Genomic DNA, 24,575 nt, shown 5'->3' on the forward strand with positions numbered 1-24,575 from the left:
CCGAGGGGCGGTGGAGATTCCAAATGGAAGGGCCATGAATTGGTAATGTTGGATCTTGTCTCCCTCCCGCAGAGCAAACCTCAGGTACTTGTGATGGGCTGCCGTTATTGGGACATGGTAATATGCATCTTTAAGATCTATGGTGCACATTACACTATCTCGATCTATTAGTGGGACGATGGATCTTACTGTTTCCATCTTGAATTTTTTGTACGAGATAAATTTATTTAGGGCTTTAAGATTAAATATAGTCCTAATAGAACCATTCGTTTTTTTTAATTAGAAATAGGGGGGAATAGAATCCCTCACCCCTTTCGTAATCGGGGACTTGTGTAATGACCCCTAGGTCCTTAAGTTCCTGAACGCCTTTTATGAGGTTCCCTTGTTCCTGTAGGGACCCCGGGGAGGTTATAAGGAATCTCCTAGGGGGTAGCGAGTGGAATTCAATTTGGTACCCTGCTTCGATTATTCGGAGTACCCAGGGGTTAGACGTTACCCCTTGCCACTGGCTTAGATAACCCGCTAATCTACCCCCTGTTTGTTCAGGGGAGGGTTGGACTTCCTTACCCCGACCTCCCTTGGGGTACGACCATCTTCCAGTCTTCCCTTTCCCTTTAACTTCGGGAGGAGGCTGGCGCGTCCTCTTCGGGAAGGATGGTTTCCTGAAAGGTTGTCTGTCGGGCAGGGTTTTACTCTTGTCGCCAACTTTTTCCAGGATTTTGTCCAGGACGGGCCCAAACATATATTCCCCTTGGAAGGGGATGGCGCAGAGCTTATTTTTTGATGTAATGTCTGCGGCCCAAGTCTTCAGCCATAGTGCCCTTCTCGCTGAGTTGCTGAGGACTCCGGTTTTTGCCCCGTATCTTACCGTCTCCGCTGATGCGTCAGCCAGGAAGGCGGTAGCCATTTTTAAGAGGGGGAGACAGCTGGCCAACTCCTCTCTGGGGGCCCGATCCTTTATGGAGGCTTCTAGCCTGTTTAGCCAGAGCGCCATGGATCTAGCCACTGAGGTTGAGGCTATGTTAGCCTCGATGGTGAGGGATGTTGCCTCCCAGGCTTTCTTCATTAATCCGTCGATTTTTTTATCCATCGGATCGGATAGCTGGGAGGTGTCCTCGAAGGGCAAGAGGGTCTTCTTGGCCACTTTTGCGATTTGGATGTCTACCTTAGGGGTTTCCCTGTACAGGCGGACGTCCTCGGTAGCGAATGCGAGCCGGTTTCGGATCTCTCTTGGAACAGTGATCCTTTTTTCCGGTTCCTGCCATTCGTCTGTGATCACTTGCTGCAGCGTCTGGTTGACTGGGAACATGATCTTTCTTCTAGATCGGAGGCCGCCAAACATCTCATCCTGGATTGTTCTCGGCGGGTTATCTTCCTCAATTTGCATTGTTTCCCTCACCGCCTTGATGAGGTGCGCAATGTCGCTTGATGAGAAGTAATATTTCTTCTCGTCTTCTATGGGAACTGGTGGGTCCTCTAATTCCACTTCGGACAGGAGCTCCAGTGATTCACCGGAGACCGAACTCGCCGACTCGGTCTGTCTAGGTCTTTTAGGGACCCGTGACGGACCTGGCTGGGCCTGAGGAAGGGACGCCATGGAAGCCTGCAGCTCTTCCCTTATCATGCAGCGGATATCGGATTTGAATGCTGCTTTCTCCTCTGCGAGAATTTTCCCCGTGCATCTGTGAAGGCAGAGCAATTCACTGTTATAGCAGTGCAAGCGTTGGATTCAGGAGCATTACTTGCGGTAATACACTCACTCCTCGCATAGGGGTTTTTTATAGCTCTCCTCGAGCCTTTTGTTGCAGAGGACGCATTTTTTCGATTTTTTCCTCGGGTCCGTTTTCTTTGGACCCTCCTTATCCATCTACCCATGAAAGTGGGGGAGAGGGGAGACAAGAAAGGGAACATATATGCATCCGCTGTACAAGTGACCATTTGCGCATGTTTTGGCGTATAGCCTACTTACAGTTGGTAGGGTGTCAATCTCTCCTTCACGTGCTGAGCTGTCGCGGGTAGACATACTCACACTTGTCTGGCAGTCAGCAGGAACCTCCATGGAGTTTAGCCTGCTTTTATGGGGAGGATTTTCAAATTTGGCGCCATTTCCGGGTTTTCGCCGGTAGCCACGCCCCCTACGTTGTGCGCGTGACGTCACCACGCCGGATGACGTCACCGCTATGCGCCCGAGGTCCAGGGAGGCCGCCGCTGCCGTTCCCCTGCCAGGAGGAACTATCCCATCGCAGCAGCAGCGGCGGCCCGAACATGCGATCCGCGCGAGGGAGACCAGCGCTACTGAGGCGACTGACGGCTCCGTCGGCGGCGCAGGTCGGGGATGCAGGGACTCTTGAGTGTGCAGCCCCGACCTCTACCCCTCCAGGGGGTCCGCACAGCGTGCGGTAAGTTTCGTGCGGTAAGTCTTCTTTGCCTCCGCAGCTTCCTATCTCCTGCAGCTCTGGAGCTGCTCCTCTGTCCCACCGTAGGGACAGGAAGACACTGAAGCACGGGTGGAAAGGGAGGTGCTTTTAAAACTCTTCCTGTCCCTACCTGGGTCAGAGGGCAACCTCCATATGTAATGGGGCCGTCGGGATGACGCTCTGGAAAAAGCAATTTCGAACAAAAATCTTTATTTATAACAAAATAATTTGTATCGTGTCTCTATGAAGAAACTCTTGCGGAGGCACTGGGACATCCTAAAGGGTGATCCCTCCTTCCAGAAGGACAGCAGAAGGACAGCTGAAAGTGACATTTTGAGAAAATAAAACGTTAAAAAATATTGTTGCACTTCCTGTCCACCTAACACGGGACATATATCGCAAACAAAAAAATGTACCTTGTTCAAACCCATTATAGGATCATATAGATGCGGCCTTAACATTTGTAAATGCTGTAAAAATATCCAGCATGTTAGAAAAGGAGTTTCCATTAAAGAAAATCAAGCCCCCTACAAGTTAAAACAATACCTGAATTGTGGATCTACATATGTTATCTACTTAATTGAATGCCCGTGCATCTTCGGTACGTAGGACGTATTATAAACCCTTACGTACAAGGTTAAACAAGCATCGTTTTAATATCCTTAATGGATTTTTAAAACATAGCGTCGCAAGACATTTTTTGGAAATATCACAACAAGGTAATTTCGAAATTGAGAATAACGCCACTAGAGTGTGTGAAACCCAAACATTTTCCACTTATTAAAGATCAAGAAATGTTGTGGATCTCTACATTAAACACCCTTACACCTAATGGCCTTTATGAGGTTTTGGAGAAAGATAGTAGACGAGGAGTAGAATTTTTGTGAGAACCACACTGTTTCTTGATCTTACAACACAGGAAATTTTTTAGAAATCATTTTAGGTTATGATTTTATTGTAAAATATGATGAACATACCTTTTTTCCCCTAAAATAAAACCTACCCCTGAAAATAAGCCCTGGCGTGATATTTTAGGGTTTTTAGGGAAGGCTCAAAATATAAGCCCTACCCCGAAAAAAAGCCTTAGTTGCAATTGCTGCATTTTTACAGTGCTTTTCATGCAGGTCATCCGAGTCACTTACCCAGTAGACTTGGTTCAGATCCTCTCTGGTAATCTCCACAACCCCGGCATGGTTTCTGCAGTCTGCGGCTCAGGCAATCAAAGCAGCTCTCTAAGAACCAATCACAGCCATCGCTTTGTGGAGGCGCGATTTATGACTCCTGTAACTATGAAGTGATACTGTGCCTGTATTCGAGGGCTTTGACAGCATTTTTACTGCCTAAAACACGCAGTAAAGACGCCAACAACAACAACAAAGGCCTGAGCGCTCCTGTGAGCGACAATAAGGGTTGGAAGTGTCGGGCTCTCACCCGCAGATCACGGGTAGTCCCGCTCTCGTCAAAATAAGACACCCCTGAAAATAAGCCCCAGCGCATCTTTTGGAGTAAAAATGAATATAAGACCCTGTCTTATTTGGGGGGAAACAGGGTATATTAAGTAAATAACCTGTTTTTAATACATGTATTATCCATATTTATTTATTGCCCTCCCAAAAGAAGTCTTTTAATAATGAATGTATTTATTAGTAATCAATGTATTCAAGTAGTTGCTGTACTATTATTACTTTCCATTTCTATATTAATGATTTATACATTTCATACAGTGTTCAAAAACTTATTGTCCATCAGTAATTAATGTATTCTTATCTCTTTATCAATGATTTATATATTCATCTCATGTACTAGATATGAATTTTTATTTTTGTTCACTATTTGTTGATGCAATTTTTATTGATTTATATCCCTTATATATACAGACGGCTGTCTGTTTGTCCAGTGCTGAGTTGCAAATAAAGTTATTGCAAGCGTGCGCACCCAAAAGGGGATACATGCACACTTACCCTATTACGTCAGACGCATCATGATGGGACCTTCCAATGCCATTGGAAGGCACACTGTGTGTTGCAGCGAGGTCTGGCAGCGGGAGAGAGAACCGCCGCACACTGAATAGGTAATAATTATGCTTTTATTTTAAATGTGATATATTTGTAAAATGTCTGTAGGCTTAAAAAATGTGCTCATGTCAGCACAGAAACGTGTTGCCTGCCAAGTATGTGTGTGTCTGGTGCAAGATAAATAAAAAAAGATTAACTATCGAGGACCTAGCTTCCCTGAAATCTCCAAACCACAACTTTGGTTATTACCACCAGAAGGGGGTTTCTGTGCATCGATCCCATACCCCCTCCTTCAAGGTAAGTTTTCTCATTTGAGAATTGAATTAATAAAACAGCAAGAACTTTCCTCTTATGAAAACAGGAATTTTTTAAAATTTCCTTATTCTGTTCTATGCTTCCGAAAACTCCTCTGGAGTTTTTCTCGATTCCTTGCAGCTCTCCTCCATCGTACTGGATGCATAGAGCGTAAGAGGATTTAACTAAGACACACGGACCAGGACTGCAGGTGTGGTGCCAGGTTATCTTTTAAAATTAGGTACAGGTGCCCACACCAGGTAAATCCAGACCCATTTTTTACATTTTTTATCCTTATTCTTTACCCCCTTGAGGTGCTATCCTAATTATTCTATTTTCTGGATTAAAACAGTGACTTTTAGTGGAGAGTTTATTTATCCCTCAGCATCGTACCTGACATTTAATTTTCCTCTGGGAATACACTGGAGAAAAAACTATTTAATAGATTTCCTTTCTCCTTATCACCCTCATCAATTTTTATTTCTACATTAAAGAGCCATCATTTTCAATATATATCTTTTTTCTATTTATATAGTTGAAGAACAGTTTAGAGTTAGTTTTACTCTCCTTGGAATGAGTCTCTCTGACTCCATCTTTGCTGTTTATCTGCTTTTTACATAATTTTGTTTTTACTCTATAGGTTTAGTGCTTCTTCGCTGCCTTCTTGTTTTAGTAGTTTAAACTCTTTAGTTGTTCATTGTCCTCTTTATATCTTTATTAAGCCACATTAGTTTCCTCCTATTTCTAACCCTTTTATTCCTGTAAAGTTTGAAATGCTTATAGTAAGTATTTTAAAATGTTTTTAAACATTTTCCTATTTATTGTCTGTACTCTACCTCAGAGGCCCCCAACTCCAGTCCTCAGGGACCACCAACAGATCATGTTTTCAGGATCTCCTATGGTAAGAACACCTGAGGCAATGTCTGAGGACCGACAATAATTACATCACCTGTGCAACACTGAGGAAATCCTGAAAACATGACCTGTTGGCGGTCCCTGAGGACTGGAGTTGGGGACCCCTGCTCTACCTCATCAAACCTTGCCTTCCTACATTTTAGTATTTTCGTAGCTCCCCTATAAAACTCTCTATTCAAAGACAAGTTGACATTTATTATATTATGATAACCATTTCCCAGGTGTCCCCCAACCTGCACTCCTGTTAATCTGTCAGATCTATTAGTCAATATTAAGTCCAAAATGGATGTCTATCTAATTGGGTCCTAAACAAATTGGGAAAGGTAATTATCTTTAGCAAAACTTTGATACCGTTATGAGATCTGCAGATTTCAGCTTCCCAGTTTATATCCAAATAGTTCCCCTATAATAATTACCTCAATGCGATTTGCTGCTTCATCTATTTGCCTCAGAAGAAGATTTTCAGTAGCTTCTGTTATATTTGATCGCCTATAGAAAATCTCTATGAGGATTTTATTATTGTTTTCTCCTCCATGTATTTCTACCCATACAGACTTCACATTTTCATTTCCCTCACATATTTCTTCCCATAATGTGGGCTTTAAACTGGATTTTACATAAAGTCAAACCACTCACCCTCTCCGTTTTTTATGATCACTTCTAAAACAGACTAACCCTATAAGTTCACCACCTAGTCACAGCTTTTATCCAACCAGGTCTCCGTGATTCCCGTTATGTCATAGTTTTTTTTTCAAACATTATTACCTCCAGTTCATCTACTTTATTGGTCAGACTTCTAGCATTAGTCACTATAAATTTTGCAAGGTTTTGGTTATGTTTTAATCCCTATTACTATCCTGTAAGATAGAACTGTACTAACCTCTATATATCCATCCATTAAATTTTTGTAGTATTTGAAATATTTGCTATAAAGTCAGAAGACACATGAAATTTAGCATATACAGTTTATGAAAGAAAATATAAAGTAGGTACATACATAACAGAATAGTTTGAAGATCATTTAAAAAGCGGAATTTCAGTAAAAAGTTGTTAATTTTCTTCCATTGTACATTGAAAATAGTTAATATCTCTTTTAGAGATGAGCGATCATACTCGCTAAGGACAATTGCTCGAGCGAGCATTGTCCTTAGCGATTACCTGCCCGCTCGGAAGAAAAGATTCGTCTGCCAGCGGCAAGCGGGGAGCTGCGGGGGAGAGCGGGGAGGAACGGAGGTGAGATCTTTCTCTCCCTCACGCTCCCCTGTGCTCACCGCCGCAACTCACCTGTCACGGGCGCTTGCAGCCGTACCTTTTCTTCCGAGCGGGGAAATACTCGCTAAGGGCAATGCTCGCTCGAGCAATTGTCCTTAGCGAGTATGCTCGCTCATCTCTAATCTCTTTTCTTTGCCCCTAATAAAATATTAGTATATACAACATTAGTATAGCCATGGTGAAGAAGGAAATAAATTATTTGTAGTCCAAGTGCTCATTATTGGTTAATCCCCAAATTTCATCAAACTTGGGAAAGCATCTTCTCAGTATAATCTATTGGACAGAAATCCAAGTAAAGTGCTGCACAGTACAGCCCAAGGTAATGCTGTAGAATGAGAGAGAGGAATTTATATTATACAAGAGTCAATATCAAAATATATTGAGAAGACTAAAATTTCTAAACCTATTCATCCACTACACAATATAACAGTTCTGACCCCTGAGAAAGTAGGTCAGCAAAGACTATACAATACATTAGTAACCACCTTACCTGAATGAGTTACAGAGCTGCTAGAAAAGTCATAATCTGAAAGAAACAAAATTAGAAAATATCAACCTTATAGTAATGCTAAAATAATGAGAAAGAAAAGCATTTACAGCAATTTAACGAATGACAGATTATCCATGGGTTATAATGAACTTCCAGATTAGGGATGCCACTGATAAGTTACAATAGTGATACAACTAGTATCGTACATCCAACGGAATTGGTTGAATAATTTTTGTCTTTGGCCTCATGCCCATGGCATGCGCAGATTGCTGTCCATGTCTTCTTACTTCGGTGCTGTAGATGTGTGCGGATGTGTCGGACGGCACACATGCGCAGTACAATTTTTTTTTTTTAAATCTCCTACTATTTCCGCGGAATACGCAGTGTCACCTGCGGACAGACGGCATACATAGCTTTCAATGGAAGCCGTCCGTGCAGGAACGCGGTAAAATGGAGCATGCTGCAATTTTTGCATTCGCAAGCAGAAACCGCAATTGGTTTCTGCTTGTGTGCATGAAAAATCGTTTTTCTATAGCATGCTATGGAAGGTTATTGCTGCGGAATCCGGAATCCGATGCCAGTTCCGGATTCCGCAGCAAAAATCTGCCTGTGGACGTGAGGCCTTAATATGATTAAAAAAAAACTGCAGTTATTAAGAAACAGATGAGACTAGACTTCATGACTTACCATCATACGGTAGGGTTATCATCACTTCCCTGGTGTCTGCATAAGAACGGCTACTAGCTGAATTATCACACTGTTGAGAAATGCAGAAAGTGTTGTTTTGTATAGTCAGTATCAATTTAATTTTCTTAATTCCTGTTGCTGATCGTGCAAGTAATTATTCTAGTTAACAAGCATAATTGGCAACTGCAGTGGGTTTGTAATTTACATTTGTGCTTCTTATGGTGCGTTTACATGGATGATTTTCTCATGAGATTTTCGTGTGTTGTGAGATGCACAAAAATCACATGGGAAAAAGTTTTTTTTGCAATAAATGCATGTACATGTGCAATATTTCTCTAGCAGCTATGCCGTGAAAAGTTTCAGCATGTTCTATTTTTGGTCGCTTTTGTTTAAGAATCTCCCAATTCTTCCCTATGAGAGCAAAAAAATAAATACATTTACATACGATGGATGTGCTTTTGCTGCCATAGGAAATAATGGGCGTTTTTCTTGCAGATCAAAATTGTAAATGCAGCAATGCAAAATGCATTGCACTCATATAGAAAACCAAAGATGTTCAAGTGCAATATTAATCTGCTTTTCTTGGATCGATGTTGCACTCGCTCATGTAAATGTAGCCTAAGGCCTCCCTCACACAGGAGTTTGCAGAAAGCGTTGTCATGCATTTTTTACAACATTTTGGCTGCGTTTTCATCACAGCTGAAAACACAGCCAAAGAAGCTGAAAAAAAAAATCAATACTCACCTAGCTGACGCCGTCCAGCTCTCTGCCCTGCTCTCTGGAGCTCTGGGAAGGCTTCCGGGAACTTGTCATCGCCTACAGAGAATCTTTTACTATTGACGAGATTTGAAGACCCCGCCTCTAGCAAGAGATTGCTTTGATTGGCTGAGCCCGTAGGTGGGATTGGTTCATCAAGCTCTGGCTCTGATTGGCTCAGTCAGCGCTCAAGGAATCAATCAGAGCAATCTCTTGCTGGAGGTGGGGTCTTCAAACCCCGTTACCATCAAGAAATGCTCTGTTGGTGATGACAATTGCCCGGAGCTCCGGACAGCAGCGGAGGGGACCTGGACGGCGCCAGCCAGATGAGAATTTTTTTTTTTGGTGGTATAGCTAGCGTTTGCATTTAGCACTGTCAAAAATGTGATACCACGTTGTGGCACGTTTTCAGCAGCGCTGAAACCGCTGCCCATTCATTTCATTGGCAGACACACAGCTGAAAATGGCCAAAGATAGAACATGTATCGCTAGCAAAAATTCTGCAGCAGATACTGGTGCATGTGGGACGGCTGTCTTAGAGGAAAACCTAATTTATATTCTCCTCAAAAAGAAACACTAAAGCTTTAAAAGAAAACAAAGAACTTATATACTTTGCAATTTTCTATACCCTGAAAATGTCTGCTATTCAAAATCCTCGGGGAACTGAAACCATGTGTGTGGAAACCAATGTGACAAACAAAAGGAACCTTCCCTGCTGTATCTACTGAACAAACATTGCTTTGTTAACAAGTACCTTATCAGGATTGTGTTAAAATTCCCGCTTTAGCCCAGTCTAGAAGACGACTAAGGGCCCTTTTACATGGAAAAATTATCATTCAGATTCTTGCTGGATTGTGCAAATCTGAATAACACTGTGCAAAAAATTTGGCAAAAAATTTCATAACCGAAATGAAGTAATATTTCTGTAAAATTAAAACCTGCTGATTACACTGGTAAAACTGAAAATAGCAGCATGTCTCATTTTCAAGTTATTTACCCCTTAGAGACCAAGTTTTGTTTTTTTTTGTTTTAAAAAATCGTAACTCCTTTATTTATCCATTGACGTCGCTTGTTTTTTGCGGGACGAGTTGTATTTTTCAATGGTGCTATTTAATGTACCATAAAATGTACTGAAAAACTTTTAAAAAGGGGAATAAAATAAAAAAATAAAACCGAAATTCCGCCATCTTTCAGTGCATCTTGTTTCTATGGCCACTACAAGAAAAATAACAATGACTGTATTGTATGGGTCAGTACGATTACTACGATACCAAACTCATGTCGTTTTTTTGCTGTACTATTATTTTTTTTCAAAGACCTTTAATTTTTTTAAAATTATTTTCTGCAGCCATCTTTTGCATGCTATAACTTTTTTATTTTTCCGTCCACATAGTTGTGCAAGGATTCATTTCTTGCGGGACGTCCTGCAGTTTGTGTTAGTACCATTTTAGAATACATCTGACTTTTTGATAGCTTTTTATTGCATTTTTTCTTGGAGACAGAATGACCAAAAAAGTGCATTTATGGCGTTCTTAATTTTTTTTTCTTCGTACGATATTCACTGTGCAGGGTAAATGTGTTACTTTAATAGATCGGACTTTTACGATGCAGCAATACTAAACGTGTATTTTTGTTTTATGATTTTGATTTTTTTATTTAGTCTAACCAATGACCTGAAAAACACAGTTCATTAATTACAACTCACTGGTGGCTGATCTGCAGTGTTTACGCCACATGCAAACATACCCTATATGTTACATAAACTTACTATTAGGGTGCATTCAGACGAGCGTGTTTATGTGCGTACGTACGTGCGCACATAACCTTTGCGTCTATTAGAACCATGGGTTTCCTATGCTGTGTTCACATGTCCGTGTTTTACAGGCGTGGAAACGCGCGCACCTGTAAAAGATAGGACATGCGTGCACCGCATAGGTCCATGGTGCATGTCAATATTTCCTGTAGGGAGTCCCCTCATCACTGAACACTGACAGCATGGTCATAGGTTTAAGTGACAAGGGGACTCCCCACAGGGAGTAAAGAATCTCCTGCTACAGCTGTCACAGCTGTGGCAGAGGATCGCAAAGCTCTCCGATTAATTTCAATGGGGCCGCTGCTGCTGGCGGCCTCATTGAAAGCAATAGGATACCAGCACCCCCACAGTGATTTTTGGGAAAGGGCTTTAAATAAAGGCCCTTCCCAGAAAATCAATCCTAGTTGTAGTAAAAAATAAAAAAAATATACATACTTACCTCTCACCCGCTGTCGGGGTTCAGGCGCGTATAGCCGCTTGGGTCCCGTCACTGTAATGAAGTTTTTTCAGCAGGCAAGGATTTAAAATTCCTGCCGCTGAAAGGGCTACGCCTGATTGGCTGAGCACTCAGCCAATCACAGGCAGTGCTCAGCTATTCATTGAATGACAGCTGAGCACTGCCTGATTGGTCACAGTGCTCAGTCAATCACAGGCAGCGCTCGGACATTAAAAAAATTTATATATATATATTTCTATTTTTACAACAGATAGGAATGATTTTCGGGGAAGGGCTTATATTTAAAGCCCTTCCCTGAAAATCACTGCAGGGCTTGCCAGCAGACCATTGCTTTCAATGGGGCCGCTGGCAGCAGTTGATAGCAATGCTGCACGGACCTGCATTCACTCGTATTTGTGCACATTCATGGGTGTGCCACTTGTGTGCACCTGTGTGCGCACCAGCACACGCTCATCTGAATGCATTATAGTGAACCCTTATAGTGTTATAGTCAGCACGCGGTGTTTAACAGTGATTGCGAAATAGTTGCGCAACCACTTTTGTTATTCTTTTTATATTAAGCAAGGTCAATGGCGAGCCTACTGGATTACTTGTATACGCATATTTCCAAAAAATAAAATACAACGGTAATTGGATTACATTATTCCCCATTGGAAAACCTTGCATGGCAGAAAAAAATGTATATCATTTTAAATTCCACACGCTAAAGTTTCTAAAAGCCACCTGTCTACTTTTCGGTTACAAAAATTGTTTTGCACAGTGTAACTGTTCTGTGTGCGTGCTGAGCAATAAACGACAATTCGTTTTCTTATCATCCGTCATTCAATTTGTGTAAACATAAAAATTAGACGACAATTGGCCTGTTTAAAGGTCCATTTAGACACGATTATCGCTTAAAATAATGGTTGTGTCTAAATGTGCCCATCTTTCAGTTTTCTGCTGAAGGACAGTTTTCAGTTCTGCTTGAAAACCATCATATAGCAGAACAGCTGATAAACAGGACCGCCCTCTGTGTTCTGCCCAGGGAGAGCTGATTACAGCTGATAACATTGTATCAGCTCATCTCAGCTGTCAGCCTCGACAGCAGAACAGCTGATAAGTAGGACTACACTCTGTCTACTGTCCATGGTGCTGAATTCTTCATGGGGAGCAAAAGATTACATTGCTTTCTCTTAGCAGCCTGTGGCTGAACAATGGAGCTAATTACAGAGCTCAGACCTCCTGCTTGGTTCTGCAACAGCACCCAATAGCTCATTTGCATGCAAATGAAACTGATAAAGTACTAATAGCAATTAGTGCCTATTAGTACTTTATGCAAAACAATCGCTCATCTTTCAATCCTATGAAAGATTATTTGTATGTGTAAATGGGCCTTAAACTGGCAGTCACTTATCTATCTAAATGACTATTTGTTTACTGTGAATGGAGGCTGGCGGTCAGAAGCGATCTCCAGCCCGCTCTGCCTCCAATCACTGAGGCATCATCATTCCTGTGTGAAAGCATGGGGATGATAATTACTGGAACAACCGTCAAGCACTTATTACATTATTAATTCTCACCTTTGTACAGTCTGTCCTTTTGTCACACAATTTCACGTCACAGAATATGTTAACGAAATCTGCTGACTGAAACTTAAATGCACTGACTCGAATTCTTGCTTCTAGGGAGACTCCGTTTTCCTCTACTGTTGTAGATATATCACCACCAGCTGGACAGCTGCAAACAAGCATCTTGGTTAAGCATTATTTACACAAGCGTTTTATCACGGCGATTTTGCCGCAATCAAATGTTGGACGAAAATTGTGACCATCTGATGCATTGGATTCTAATGTATTTATTCAGATGAGAGATTTTTTGGTGCGTAAAATTGGCTGGCTGGAAAAGATATTGCACAATGTGAACATTACAACCGGCTGCTTTCTCGCTGACCGGAAAAGATAGGTCTGGGAACCTATGAGAGCTGCTGGAAAAGGGAGGTGGGAGGGAGTTTAGCAGTGGCTCTGTTAAACTACCTCTCCGCCCCTTGCAAGCAAAAAGAGGGAGCAGGATGGGGCGTTAGATTAACACACTAGCTATGCTAAGCTCCAGCTTCTTTCCGACCCCTCCCATTGCCCTCAGCCGGCAAGGTCCGGAGAGGCGGTGGGAGTTTAGCACACTAGCTCCCACCACATCCTGCCCCCCTCACATTACTGTCAGCAAGGGGTAGAGAGGGGTAGGGAACAGGGAGGGAGTTTAGCTGAGCCGAACTCTATTCCCCCATGGTATTCTGGGCTGCAGCGTATACTCCCGCACCAGCCGCCTGCATGGGCGAAAAATTGGGAGATGCAGCCGCGACTTGGTTGTGGCAGCCTCTTGCTCAAACTATTTTTGGCCGCGACACATGCAGTCAAAAGTCGCAATGCCCGTGTGAAGGAGCCCTTACAGTGTATATCCAACCTCTACCTATATGGATCTGTTGCTTGAGTTCCAGACTGTATATACTAGATGAATAAGGGGGAGACTACATACTGTTATAAAAACAGAAAATGGCAGCCTCTGGCAAACTTTGACATTCCACCGGTATAATGTGCATAATGCATCAGTGCTATGTAAGTGCTATGATTAAACATAATGATCAATATTAAGACTGTGGGGGATTTCCTATTAAAAGAAACAGAGGCAGCTGACTGCACAGCACACTAACATAACCACACAAGAGGTGTGCTGTCTTCCAGGTATACAAATCAAAGATGTCTGATAGGCTATCAAGACTCTTTAGTTCTACAGACAACTATCCATTCCTACTGATACATGTAAAGACAAATTACACTGCAAAAAAGGACTCTGCAACTATCTGCAGAGACTTTGAAGACCTAGGCAATAAAGTGAAGGAACTAGAAGCACAGGTGGTCTTCTTATCGATCCCCCCAGTGGATATCCATGGAATAATTAGATGGAACAGGATTCTAGAGGTGAACAACTGGCTACGTCGATGGTGACATCAGCAAAGATTTGGATTTCTAGACCATGGGGAGAATTACCTATATGATGGACTCCGTCCTAGAGATGGGTTTAACCTTACAAAAACAGGTAAGCATATATTTGGCAGGTGCTTTGCTACACTCATCAGCAGAGCTTTGAACAAGAACAATATGGGAAGGGAAGTGAAAGGCCAGGTAAAAATATACAGCTAATGAATACTAATAGATCATAGACTGAACATGAGTTAACAGTGTGATGCAAACACAATTCTAGGAAGTATTAAGAGAAGCATCAAGTCTAGATCACATGAAGTAATTATCCTAAGGGGGCCTTCACACAGGAGTGAAAATTGTGCGAGATTTGTGCGCTCACAGCCCGATATTGCCCTCGCAAGTGTGAAGGAGCCCTTAGTCAAACTTCATCTGGAATACTGGGTTAGGTTCTGGTCACTCCAATTTAAAAAAAAAGACATTAACAAACTAGAGCAAGTTCAGAGAAGAGTTTTGAGGACGGTTGAGTGGTTTGCAAGCAATGTCCTATGAGGAACGGTGAAAGGATCTGGGAATGTTTAGTTTGCAAAACAAGGCGGCTTAGAGGAGACTTAATAGCTGTCTACAAATATCTGAAGGGCTAACAGTGCAGAGGGATCAGCCCTATTCTCATTTGCACAAGGAAAGACTAGAAGCAATAGGATGAAACTGAAAGATTAGATATTAGAAAAGCATTTTTGACAGTGCACATGATCAATGAGTGGAACAGGTTGCCACAAGAGGTGGTTATTTCTCCTTCAATGGACGTCTTCAAACAGAGGCTGGACAGATATTTGTCTGGGATGATTTAGTGAATCCTGCACTGAGCAGGGGGTTGGACCAGATGACCCTGGAGGTCAATTCCAACGCTACGATTCTAAGAGATGAAAATCCATTTAGAGGTTAGAAAAAAATACATTACATGAGCAGAAGTTTATGTGAAATAATAATGATATGCCCGATATGGCCCTGTGAGTTTTCTTTATAAAAATCACCAGTGACCAACGTGCTCTCTAGTGCGAGGAGACTGCTATGCAAAGTTTTATATCTTACCACCATTGTGAGCATGACCTGAGCGGGAATGGGATATCCAGGTTATTTACATCTGAAATTGAAGGTTTTGACCAGAATAGGGCTTTAAAGGCATCATCCTACGAAAGCAAGTTTTCCGATATCTACAATGCCAATTTAAAACTTGCAGATGTGAATTACATAGTATGGGAAATTCCAAGGTTATGTAAATGATCACATTATGTGTGCCAACTGCATAAGGAATTTATAGATAAGAAAGGCTAGAAAAATTATGCCCTTGAAACAATAAATCTGGAGTCCCCTTGACCTTATAACTCTGTGGGTTAGATTATATTTAGCGTCTACCCATATGGCTCTTAGCTGTATGTAAAATGATCCCAGGAGGGATGACCAAGTCTTAGTGGGTAATACTTTATCTACTTTAACAGCTATAATAGTCAGGTTCTGCTCTCACTATGTACTACATACCTTTAGAAGACTCTTCGATTAGAGTTTAGCAAGTGGTAGGGGTCGAACATCAGGATCTTGGGATGGTTACATTACTACACACCTAAGTTCAGTTGTCATCTAGTTCCACTATATAAGGTCATCTTTTTTTTTGGTAATGTCTAATAAAGCTTGTTTTTTTCCACTCATAGATAACTGATTGCATTTCATTAATGTATTAACTTTATTTATTTATTTCCATTTAGCCCACTTACCCTCCGGTCACAAGGGTAACACTAGCAGGATTGCTACTATCGGTTGGTGAAGCAACACACTTCTCAACTCTCAAAGTAAACACATCTCCATCGGCATTCTTAACAAATAATCCCAGGAAGAAGTTTGTTCCCACAGTGATGGCTTCTCCATCTTGAATTGGGTTTGCATATTGAGAATCCCAATATGCAGCCATGGTAACAGGAAATGAGCCTGTTCCATTGATGCCTGGAAGGTTGGTAGTACTGAAAGTAAAAAAAACAAACATGTAAGGTAAACAGAAACTGTAGTTGTGATGTTTGAGAGGATAAGCGCATGTCACGGGTGCATGGTACTTCGCGCATTTGGACCTAAGCTTACATCCTGGGTTTAAAGTACCGCCGCGGTGAAAATCATGGAGACTGTAGTGACGACTGCTAACATAGTTAGCAGCCAATCACTACTTGCAGGCAGGGGACCAATCACAATGGTCCTGCCCTAGTGATTACTGTGATTGGTCAGTGAAGCGCTCACTGACCAATCACAGTGCAGCAGCCAGAGTTTGCCCTGTTTGCAGTGCGATCCCTCTCTGCAAGCACTGCAGTGTTCCTCCAGTGGTCGCAGGGAGAGATTCCTATGTGAAATTACAGAAAAATTATATGGTGTGGTGTGGCGTGGCCGCGATTGGTGTGGTGTGGCGTGGCCGCGATTGGTGTGGTGTGGCGTGGCCGCGATTGGTGTGGTGTGGCGTGGCCGCGATTGGTGTGGTGTGGCGTGGCCGCGATTGGTGTGGTGTGGCGTGGCCGCGATTGGTGTGGTGTGGCGTGGCCGCGATTGGTGTGGTGTGGCGTGGCCGCGATTGGTGTGGTGTGGCGTGGCCGCGATTGGTGTGGTGTGGCGTGGCCGCGATTGGTGTGGTGTGGCGTGGCCGCGATTGGTGTGGTGTGGCGTGGCCGCGATTGGTGTGGTGTGGCGTGGCCGCGATTGGTGTGGTGTGGCGTGGCCGCGATTGGTGTGGTGTGGCGTGGCCGCGATTGGTGTGGTGTGGCGTGGCCGCGATTGGTGTGGTGTGGCGTGGCCGCGATTGGTGTGGTGTGGCGTGGCCGCGATTGGTGTGGTGTGGCGTGGCCGCGATTGGTGTGGTGTGGCGTGGCCGCGATTGGTGTGGTGTGGCGTGGCCGCGATTGGTGTGGTGTGGCGTGGCCGCGATTGGTGTGGTGTGGCGTGGCCGCGATTGGTGTGGTGTGGCGTGGCCGCGATTGGTGTGGTGTGGCGTGGCCGCGATTGGTGTGGTGTGGCGTGGCCGCGATTGGTGTGGTGTGGCGTGGCCGCGATTGGTGTGGTGTGGCGTGGCCGCGATTGGTGTGGTGTGGCGTGGCCGCGATTGGTGTGGTGTGGCGTGGCCGCGATTGGTGTGGTGTGGCGTGGCCGCGATTGGTGTGGTGTGGCGTGGCCGCGATTGGTGTGGTGTGGCGTGGCCGCGATTGGTGTGGTGTGGCGTGGCCGCGATTGGTGTGGTGTGGCGTGGCCGCGATTGGTGTGGTGTGGCGTGGCCGCGATTGGTGTGGTGTGGCGTGGCCGCGATTGGTGTGGTGTGGCGTGGCCGCGATTGGTGTGGTGTGGCGTGGCCGCGATTGGTGTGGTGTGGCGTGGCCGCGATTGGTTTGGTGTAGCGTGGCCGCGATTGGTTTGGTGTAGCGTGGCCGCGATTGGTGTAGCGTAGCCGCGATTGGTGTAGCGTAGCCGCGATTGGTGTAGCGTAGCCGCGATTGGTGTAGCGTAGCCGCGATTGGTGTAGCGTAGCCGCGATTGGTGTAGCGTAGCCGCGATTGGTGTAGCGTAGCCGCGATTGGTGTAGCGTAGCCGCGATTGGTGTAGCGTAGCCGCGATTGGTGTAGCGTAGCCGCGATTGGTGTAGCGTAGCCGCGATTGGTGTAGCGTAGCCGCGATTGGTGTAGCGTAGCCGCGATTGGTGTAGCGTAGCCGCGATTGGTGTAGCGTAGCCGCGATTGGTGTAGCGTAGCCGCGATTGGTGTAGCGTAGCCGCGATTGGTGTAGCGTAGCCGCGATTGGTGTAGCGTAGCCGCGATTGGTGTAGCGTAGCCGCGATTGGTGTAGCGTAGCCGCGATTGGTGTAGCGTAGCCGCGATTGGTGTAGCGTAGCCGCGATTGGTGTAGCGTAGCCGCGATTGGTGTAGCGTAGCTGTGATCAGTTTAGTGTAGCGTAGCTGTGATCAGTTTAGTGTAGCTGTGATCAGTTTAGTGTAGCTGTGATCAGTTTAGTGTAGCTGTGATCAGTTTAGTGTAGCTGTGATCAGTTTAGTGTAGCTGTGATCAGTTTAGTGTAGCTGTGATCAGTTTAGTGTAGCTGTGATCAGTTTAGTGTAGCTGTGATCAGTTTAGTGTAGCTGTGATCAGTTTAGTGTAGCTGTGATCAGTTTAGTGTAGCTGTGATCAGTTTAGTGTAGCTGTGATCAGTTTAGTGTAGCTGTGATCAGTTTAGTGTAGTTGTGATCAGTTTAGTGTAGTTGTGATCAGTTTAGTGTAGTTGTGATCAGTTTAGTGTAGTTGTGATCAGTTTAGTGTAGTTGTGATCAGTTTAGTGTAGTTGTGATCAGTTTAGTGTAGTTGTGATCAGTTTAGTGTAGTTGTGATCAGTTTAGTGTAGTTGTGATCAGTTTAGTGTAGTTGTGATCAGTTTAGTGTAGTTGTGATCAGTTTAGTGTAGTTGTGATCAGTTTAGTGTAGTTGTGATCAGTTTAGTGTAGTTGTGATCAGTTTAGTGTAGTTGAGATCAGTTTAGTGTAGTTGTGATCAGTTTAGTGTAGTTGTGATCAGTTTAGTGTAGTTGTGATCAGTTTAGTGTAGTTGTGATCAGTTTAGTGTAGTTGTGATCAGTTTAGTGTAGTTGTGATCAGTTTAGTGTAGTTGTGATCAGTTTAGTGTAGTTGTGATCAGTTTAGTGTAGTTGTGATCAGTTTAGTGTAGTTGTGATCAGTTTAGTGTAGTTGTGATCAGTTTAGTGTAGTTGTGATCAGTTTAGTGTAGTTGTGATCAGTTTAGTGTAGTTGTGATCAGTTTAGTGTAGTTGTGATCAGTTTAGTGTAGTTGTGATCAGTTGTGTAGGTATAGTGTGATCAGTCTCAAAAATCTGCAAAAAAAAATGGAAAACATCTAAAGGTTTAATAAACTTCCTAAATGCCATTTTGAATACTTTGAAGGGTGTAGTTTTTAAAATTGGGTGGTTCGTGGGGGTTTTCTTATATACAGGCTCTTAAAATGCATTTCTGAACTGAATTGGCGCTTGAAAAAAATCAGCTTTTGAAATTTGCTAGTAAATTTGATTAATTACTGCTAAATTTTTATACTTTGTGGAGTCCTAAAAAACTAAAATACTTAAAAAACTATTGCAGTATAAAGTATGCCTATGGAAAATGTTAATTAACTATTTTGTGGTATTTGACTGACTTAGGGCTTATTTACAGGAGTGTATATCGACCACTGTTTTCCCGCCCCCTTGTCCGCAGCCAGCAATTGGAGGGGGCAGGGCAGATCTTAGCTCTGCCCCCTTATCAAACCCTCCTATTGCAAACATCTGGAGGGGAGGACAGAGGCAGAGAGAAGGCGAGGGGAAAGGAAGGTGAGGGACAGCTCACGGTAGCGTATATTGGCCGGACGTGAAAACGACGCTCCTGTGAATAAGCCCTAACAGAGAAAAACAAGTTTTAAAATTGCGAATTTTTCCACATTTTCTGGATTTATTTTCTTAATAAAGCCAACATTTTTTTGATGAAATTTTTCCAATAAGTACAATATGTCATGGAAAAACGATCTCAGAATCACATTGATAAGTAAAAGCATTCAAAATTTATTACCACATAAAGTCACAGATGTCAGATTTGAAAAATAAGGCTTGGTCCTTAAGGCCAAAATAGGTCATGCCCTTAAGGGGTTAAAGACTAACGAATGGTACTTTTGTTTTATTTATGCACTATTTCATTTTAGTAGAAATTATTGTTACCAGAATATTTTCTCTTTTTGGTTTAACAGGTTACCACAAGTATTAACCCTTTAACAATCGCCCATATGTCTTGACAGCGACCATTAATGGGTTTATTTGCAGTGGCGTCAAAAGAGGCTGCTACATTCGATGCCCGATGCGCGTCTTTTGTACCGGGGAAGGAAGTACTTAGCTGCCGTATGACAGCCGGGCCCTTGCTCTCACATCAGAGACTAAAAAAAAATTGGATCCAAGGTGTTTAACCCTTTACATGCTGCAGTAAGTGCGACCACGGTATGTAAAAGGCTGATGGGGAGGGGGTTCCCTCTGTCACCCATAGGACTCCCAAGATGTGATTGCTTGGTCCTGATAGGTTTCTGTAGATATAGCCTCTGGGTCTGCCAGTTATGGTGGCCTGTGAGGCTCCGCCTCTGACTGACCTCATAGGCTTTCTAATACACTACTATACAGGAGTATAGTAGTGTATTTGATGTATGCTAAAATATGCTTACAGTCAAGTTCCCCAGTGGAACAAAAATAAGTTAAAAAAGTAAAAAAAACAAACACAAAAATAAAAATCAATACATCAAAACCCTACCTTTACCCCTTTACAATGTAAATAAATAAATAAAAATATCACATGTGGTATCGCTGTGTTCATAATGACCTACAGAAAAAAAAACTACATTTACCTACACAGTGCACACCATGAAAAAAATAGAATAAACTTGTCGAAAATAGCTCATTTTGCCTATTTCGCCTTACAAAAAACAGAATAGAAAGTGATCAAAACGTTGCATGGATCAACAAATGGTACTATTAAAAAGTACAACTCATCCTGCAAAAAAAACCCTCAAAACACTGCTGACAAAAAAAGAAAACGTTAGAGGTCTTTGAATACAGTGATAGCAACGATTAAAAAAAACAGAAAAATTAGTTGGTCATTGAGGCGCAAACAGGTTTTGTCAGTAGGGGTCAGTTATTATGGGCTTACGCAATGTGTATTTGCAGCCAAATTTTGGCTGCAGAATGTGCACTGAAGTTCTGCAAGAAAGTGCAGCACAATATAGATGAATGAGGTTTTAACAAACCTTATTTACTCACAATGTAATAAATGCACAGATTGTAGCCCTGCATGGACTTTCAAATCCGAAGATTGTCACTGCGAATATCACTCATTGCAATGCAATGGTAAGATACATAGATGAAAGTGTGATAGTGTTTGTATAGTGTACCATTGCCACATCCGAAAGTTTACCATATTTGTAGAAACAGAAATGCATCCATAGAAATTCATTTTAAAATGTGGGATTAAACGCAAAGAATATCATCACTAAAAGTATCACATTCTGCGCAGCACTATTATTGTAAAAAGTACTGTGATTGTTCTCAGTAAGAGAAACCAAGTACTCCTGTAAAAAGTACTGAAACACCAATGGCAAACTGCCTGAACCCATTATAGGTCCGTGGGGTGTATCCGGATTTGTATCTGTTTGCACATGGGTCTGGCACAGTTGTCTTCACTCTATTATAAATGGAAGCCATGACGCTAATATATAAGTATAATATATATGCAAGTAGAATATAAGTGAAATATCTCTGTATTTTCTGTTAAAGCCTTTAATGATGTAATACTTACCCCATAACAGGATGTACGGAATAATTCAGACTAAGCTGCATAGTCAGATTGTAGGCACATGTAAAATTGAAGTTGAGTGGATTCACAGTGATAATTGCACTATGCAGAATATCAATGTGGATGGTATTAGTAATGTAGATCTTTTGTGAATCATTCTGGAACAATAAAAGATCCGCAATGAAATAAAATCATACAGAACAAGCAGCATCACTTAACAGGGTTGTCCAGTTAGCGGACAACCTCGCTCCAATAGGGTTGCCTGCATTGAAATATTAAACTGAAATATACTTACCCTTCCGTGGTCACTTGGCTCCAGCGCTGCAGCCCTGCTTTGGTCCTGGTGAGGGTTGTGACAGATAATGTCACAGGAAATCAGGTGATTGCTGCAGCCAGTGAGAGGCTGCAGTGTCATCGTTCCTTCTCCTGGCACTGGCGCTCACATCCTGACTGCCATGATGCAAGGAGTTTAGGAGCATGACTCTACAGCCTTTCATTGGCTGCAGCAGCACCTGATTTCCTGTGACATCATGTGTCACAACAATCACCGGGAACAGAGCGTGCTGCAATGCTGGATCACTGTGGCCACAAAGGGGATATTTTAGATTATTATATAATAAAGTGGATCCTATTGAAGTATGGTTATCTGGTAACCCGGTAACCCCTTCATGACTTATTCCTGGTAATGTAATAATTAAATTAATCTTTTGCAAATTACACAAATTAGATTCATACAGTTTTTATATAGCATGATTTTACGTGAAAACTAAATAACTTTTCAATGTATTGCATTACTTATCTTGTACTGAGCTTTTATTCCACATTGGCCGACTATCTGACAAGGAATTGTAATAATAAATATTAATAATTATTTTGACTGACAGTTGTCTTTTGTAAAAACAGGACCCAACGGGGTACTGAGCGAAAAATCGTTCATTAGTCGCTTTGTTTCAGCTCACTGAAACAAAAAAATCTCAATGAGGTGGAAGCCAATTTCCTCAATTGTCTGGCAATCGGAATAATCCTGGTTAAAAAAAACCTCCTGAAGTTATTAGTGAGTAGAACACATAATATGGAGAACCTCAGGGCTGGAACATTGTATATGCTTCCCAAACTACACAAAGCACATCCTCACACACAATTAGTTCTCCTTTGGCAAAGAGATATACTTGCAATTTACCGGTACCAACCACTGGCGTAACTATAGGGGATGCAGGGGATGCAGATGAACCCAGGCCCAGGGGCCTTAGGGGGCCCATAAGTCCTCTCCTTCATATATTGAGCCCAGTACTATGAATAAACATTATAGTTGGGGGCCCTGTTACAAGTTTTGCATTGGGGTCTAGGAGCTTCAAGTTACGCCTCTGTGTTAATGGGTTAAGAGAGGATAAACTTTTGCACCCGTGCCAATGAGCCTTTAGCTACGCCCCTGGCTCTAAGTGCAATTTTGGACTATAATACAGACTGTAACTCCAAAATAGGCGTAATGTGTTTTTAAAAAAATGACTCAGTTTTGTATATAGTTTGCATCTTTAATTGTTGAGATTCATACATCCAGTGGGAATCTGAGGGATAATCGCTCACTGCAAATATATGACCGACTAAATGATGAACGAGAATTTGTTTGCTTCTCGTTTGTCGTTCAGTTTCTGCATGCAGAAAACTAAAAAAAAAAAAAGAACGGCCCATCTAAACAGGCAGTCATTCACTTATGAACAACTGCCTGCTTACTGTGAATGGAGAAAAGAGACAATCTCCAGCCATCTCTGCCTCCATTCAATGAGTGGTGATCACTACTGTGTAAAAATACAAGGACCATCTCTGTGATGGTCCAGTGTAAGAGGGCCCTAAGTCTTACAACACATCTCAGAGGTGGACATCCACTGTAGGTGATTTACAACTGGAGGGGATGAGTGGGTCAGGGGATGGTATAGTGTCACTCTCCCCAAGGACAGCACCCTCACACGGCCAACAGCTCTAAAATAAGCAGGCATTCAGTATTTGCATTTGAAGCCGAACTTTTGGTCATATGACAAAACATTCGATAGAAAACAATACACCGGTAGGAAGATAAAATAATGTTATATTGAGGGTGTGCTCTTTTGTGGTGAAGATATTAACTTGATGTGGGCCCTGGTGATATTTATTACTCTGCGCAGTGTAGATTGTACATGTAAAAGGAATCATGCAAGCTCCCAAATTACCAGAAACAAGAAGAATATCTTACCTTTACAATATTTCCACACCAGCCAGCTCCCATTTCTGCTTGAATATGATCTATTTTGGTTTTGTTTTCAGTGGTGGAATATACAGCCGGAATGCAAGCGATTGAATTATCAGCCAAGTGTATGGTGCTATAATTATACTTTAGGTAAGTCAGGAGACACCTACTGATAGAGACAGTCATGATATCACTATCACACTGCACTGTTGGTTTCAGGTCTTTAATTGCTGGAAAGATGAAAATTGGAAACTGTCAGAATTTTAAGTAATGATTTTTTTTTGTAGTCGTCTTTCTATATGAAGCAGCTGCTATCTGTATCTGTGTTTTGGTATATATTCTACAGTCCAAAGGTGGCCATACAGTTACCTGCACAGTTTATAAGAATGCCACAACATGACTGCCACAGTTTCATCGGACAGGGTGTTCTTCCTTGGTGCATACTATGTATCTGCCAGTGGATTGTACAATAGAGAAAGTATTAGGCTGGCTGCACACAAACGGATTTGCATTACAGAATCCGCGATCGGCATATACCGCTCGGAACATGCTATGTAAAAGCGCTTCTTCCTGCACACTTGCGGAACCAAACTGCGATTTCTGCGAGCGGAGGAAAAATCGCAGCATGTTCTATTTTAGTGCAGTTTCCACAAGTACAGCTTTCACTGAAGTCAATGTAAGCTGCCTGACCTGCGGCCTTTCCGCAATTTCTGTTGTGGAAAGGTCGCGGATTCCGCTTCATCGCCTAGTGATGGTATGTGAAAAATAAACATTTCGTACTGCGTATATCCGATGGCTGCTTGACGCAGCTACCCACAGTACAGATAAAGAAGAAAAATGACAGGCACATACAGACTCCAACTGCAGTCATGAATGGATCCCACTGCAGGTTCCTGCATGTG

At 42.7% G+C, this 24,575-nt stretch overlaps 1 protein-coding gene across 1 annotated transcript in view; it reads right to left on the reverse strand.

Moving 5' to 3' along the window:
- PAFAH2 (platelet activating factor acetylhydrolase 2) overlaps positions 1–24,575 on the reverse strand; it is a 125,841-nt gene that overhangs the window by 94,172 nt on the left and 7,094 nt on the right. Inside the window, exons 5-10 of the mRNA XM_066572422.1 lie at positions 23,680–23,903; positions 21,456–21,610; positions 15,840–16,082; positions 12,676–12,832; positions 8,091–8,160; positions 7,404–7,439 (exon numbers count right to left, since the gene is read on the reverse strand). Of these exons, the coding sequence (XP_066428519.1) occupies positions 7,404–7,439; positions 8,091–8,160; positions 12,676–12,832; positions 15,840–16,082; positions 21,456–21,610; positions 23,680–23,903 (885 nt within the window). The remainder of the gene's footprint in view (positions 1–7,403; positions 7,440–8,090; positions 8,161–12,675; positions 12,833–15,839; positions 16,083–21,455; positions 21,611–23,679; positions 23,904–24,575) is intronic.

This window comes from Eleutherodactylus coqui, chromosome 1 (genome assembly GCF_035609145.1).
Source record: "Eleutherodactylus coqui strain aEleCoq1 chromosome 1, aEleCoq1.hap1, whole genome shotgun sequence".
Classification (NCBI taxonomy): Eukaryota; Metazoa; Chordata; class Amphibia; order Anura; family Eleutherodactylidae; genus Eleutherodactylus; species Eleutherodactylus coqui.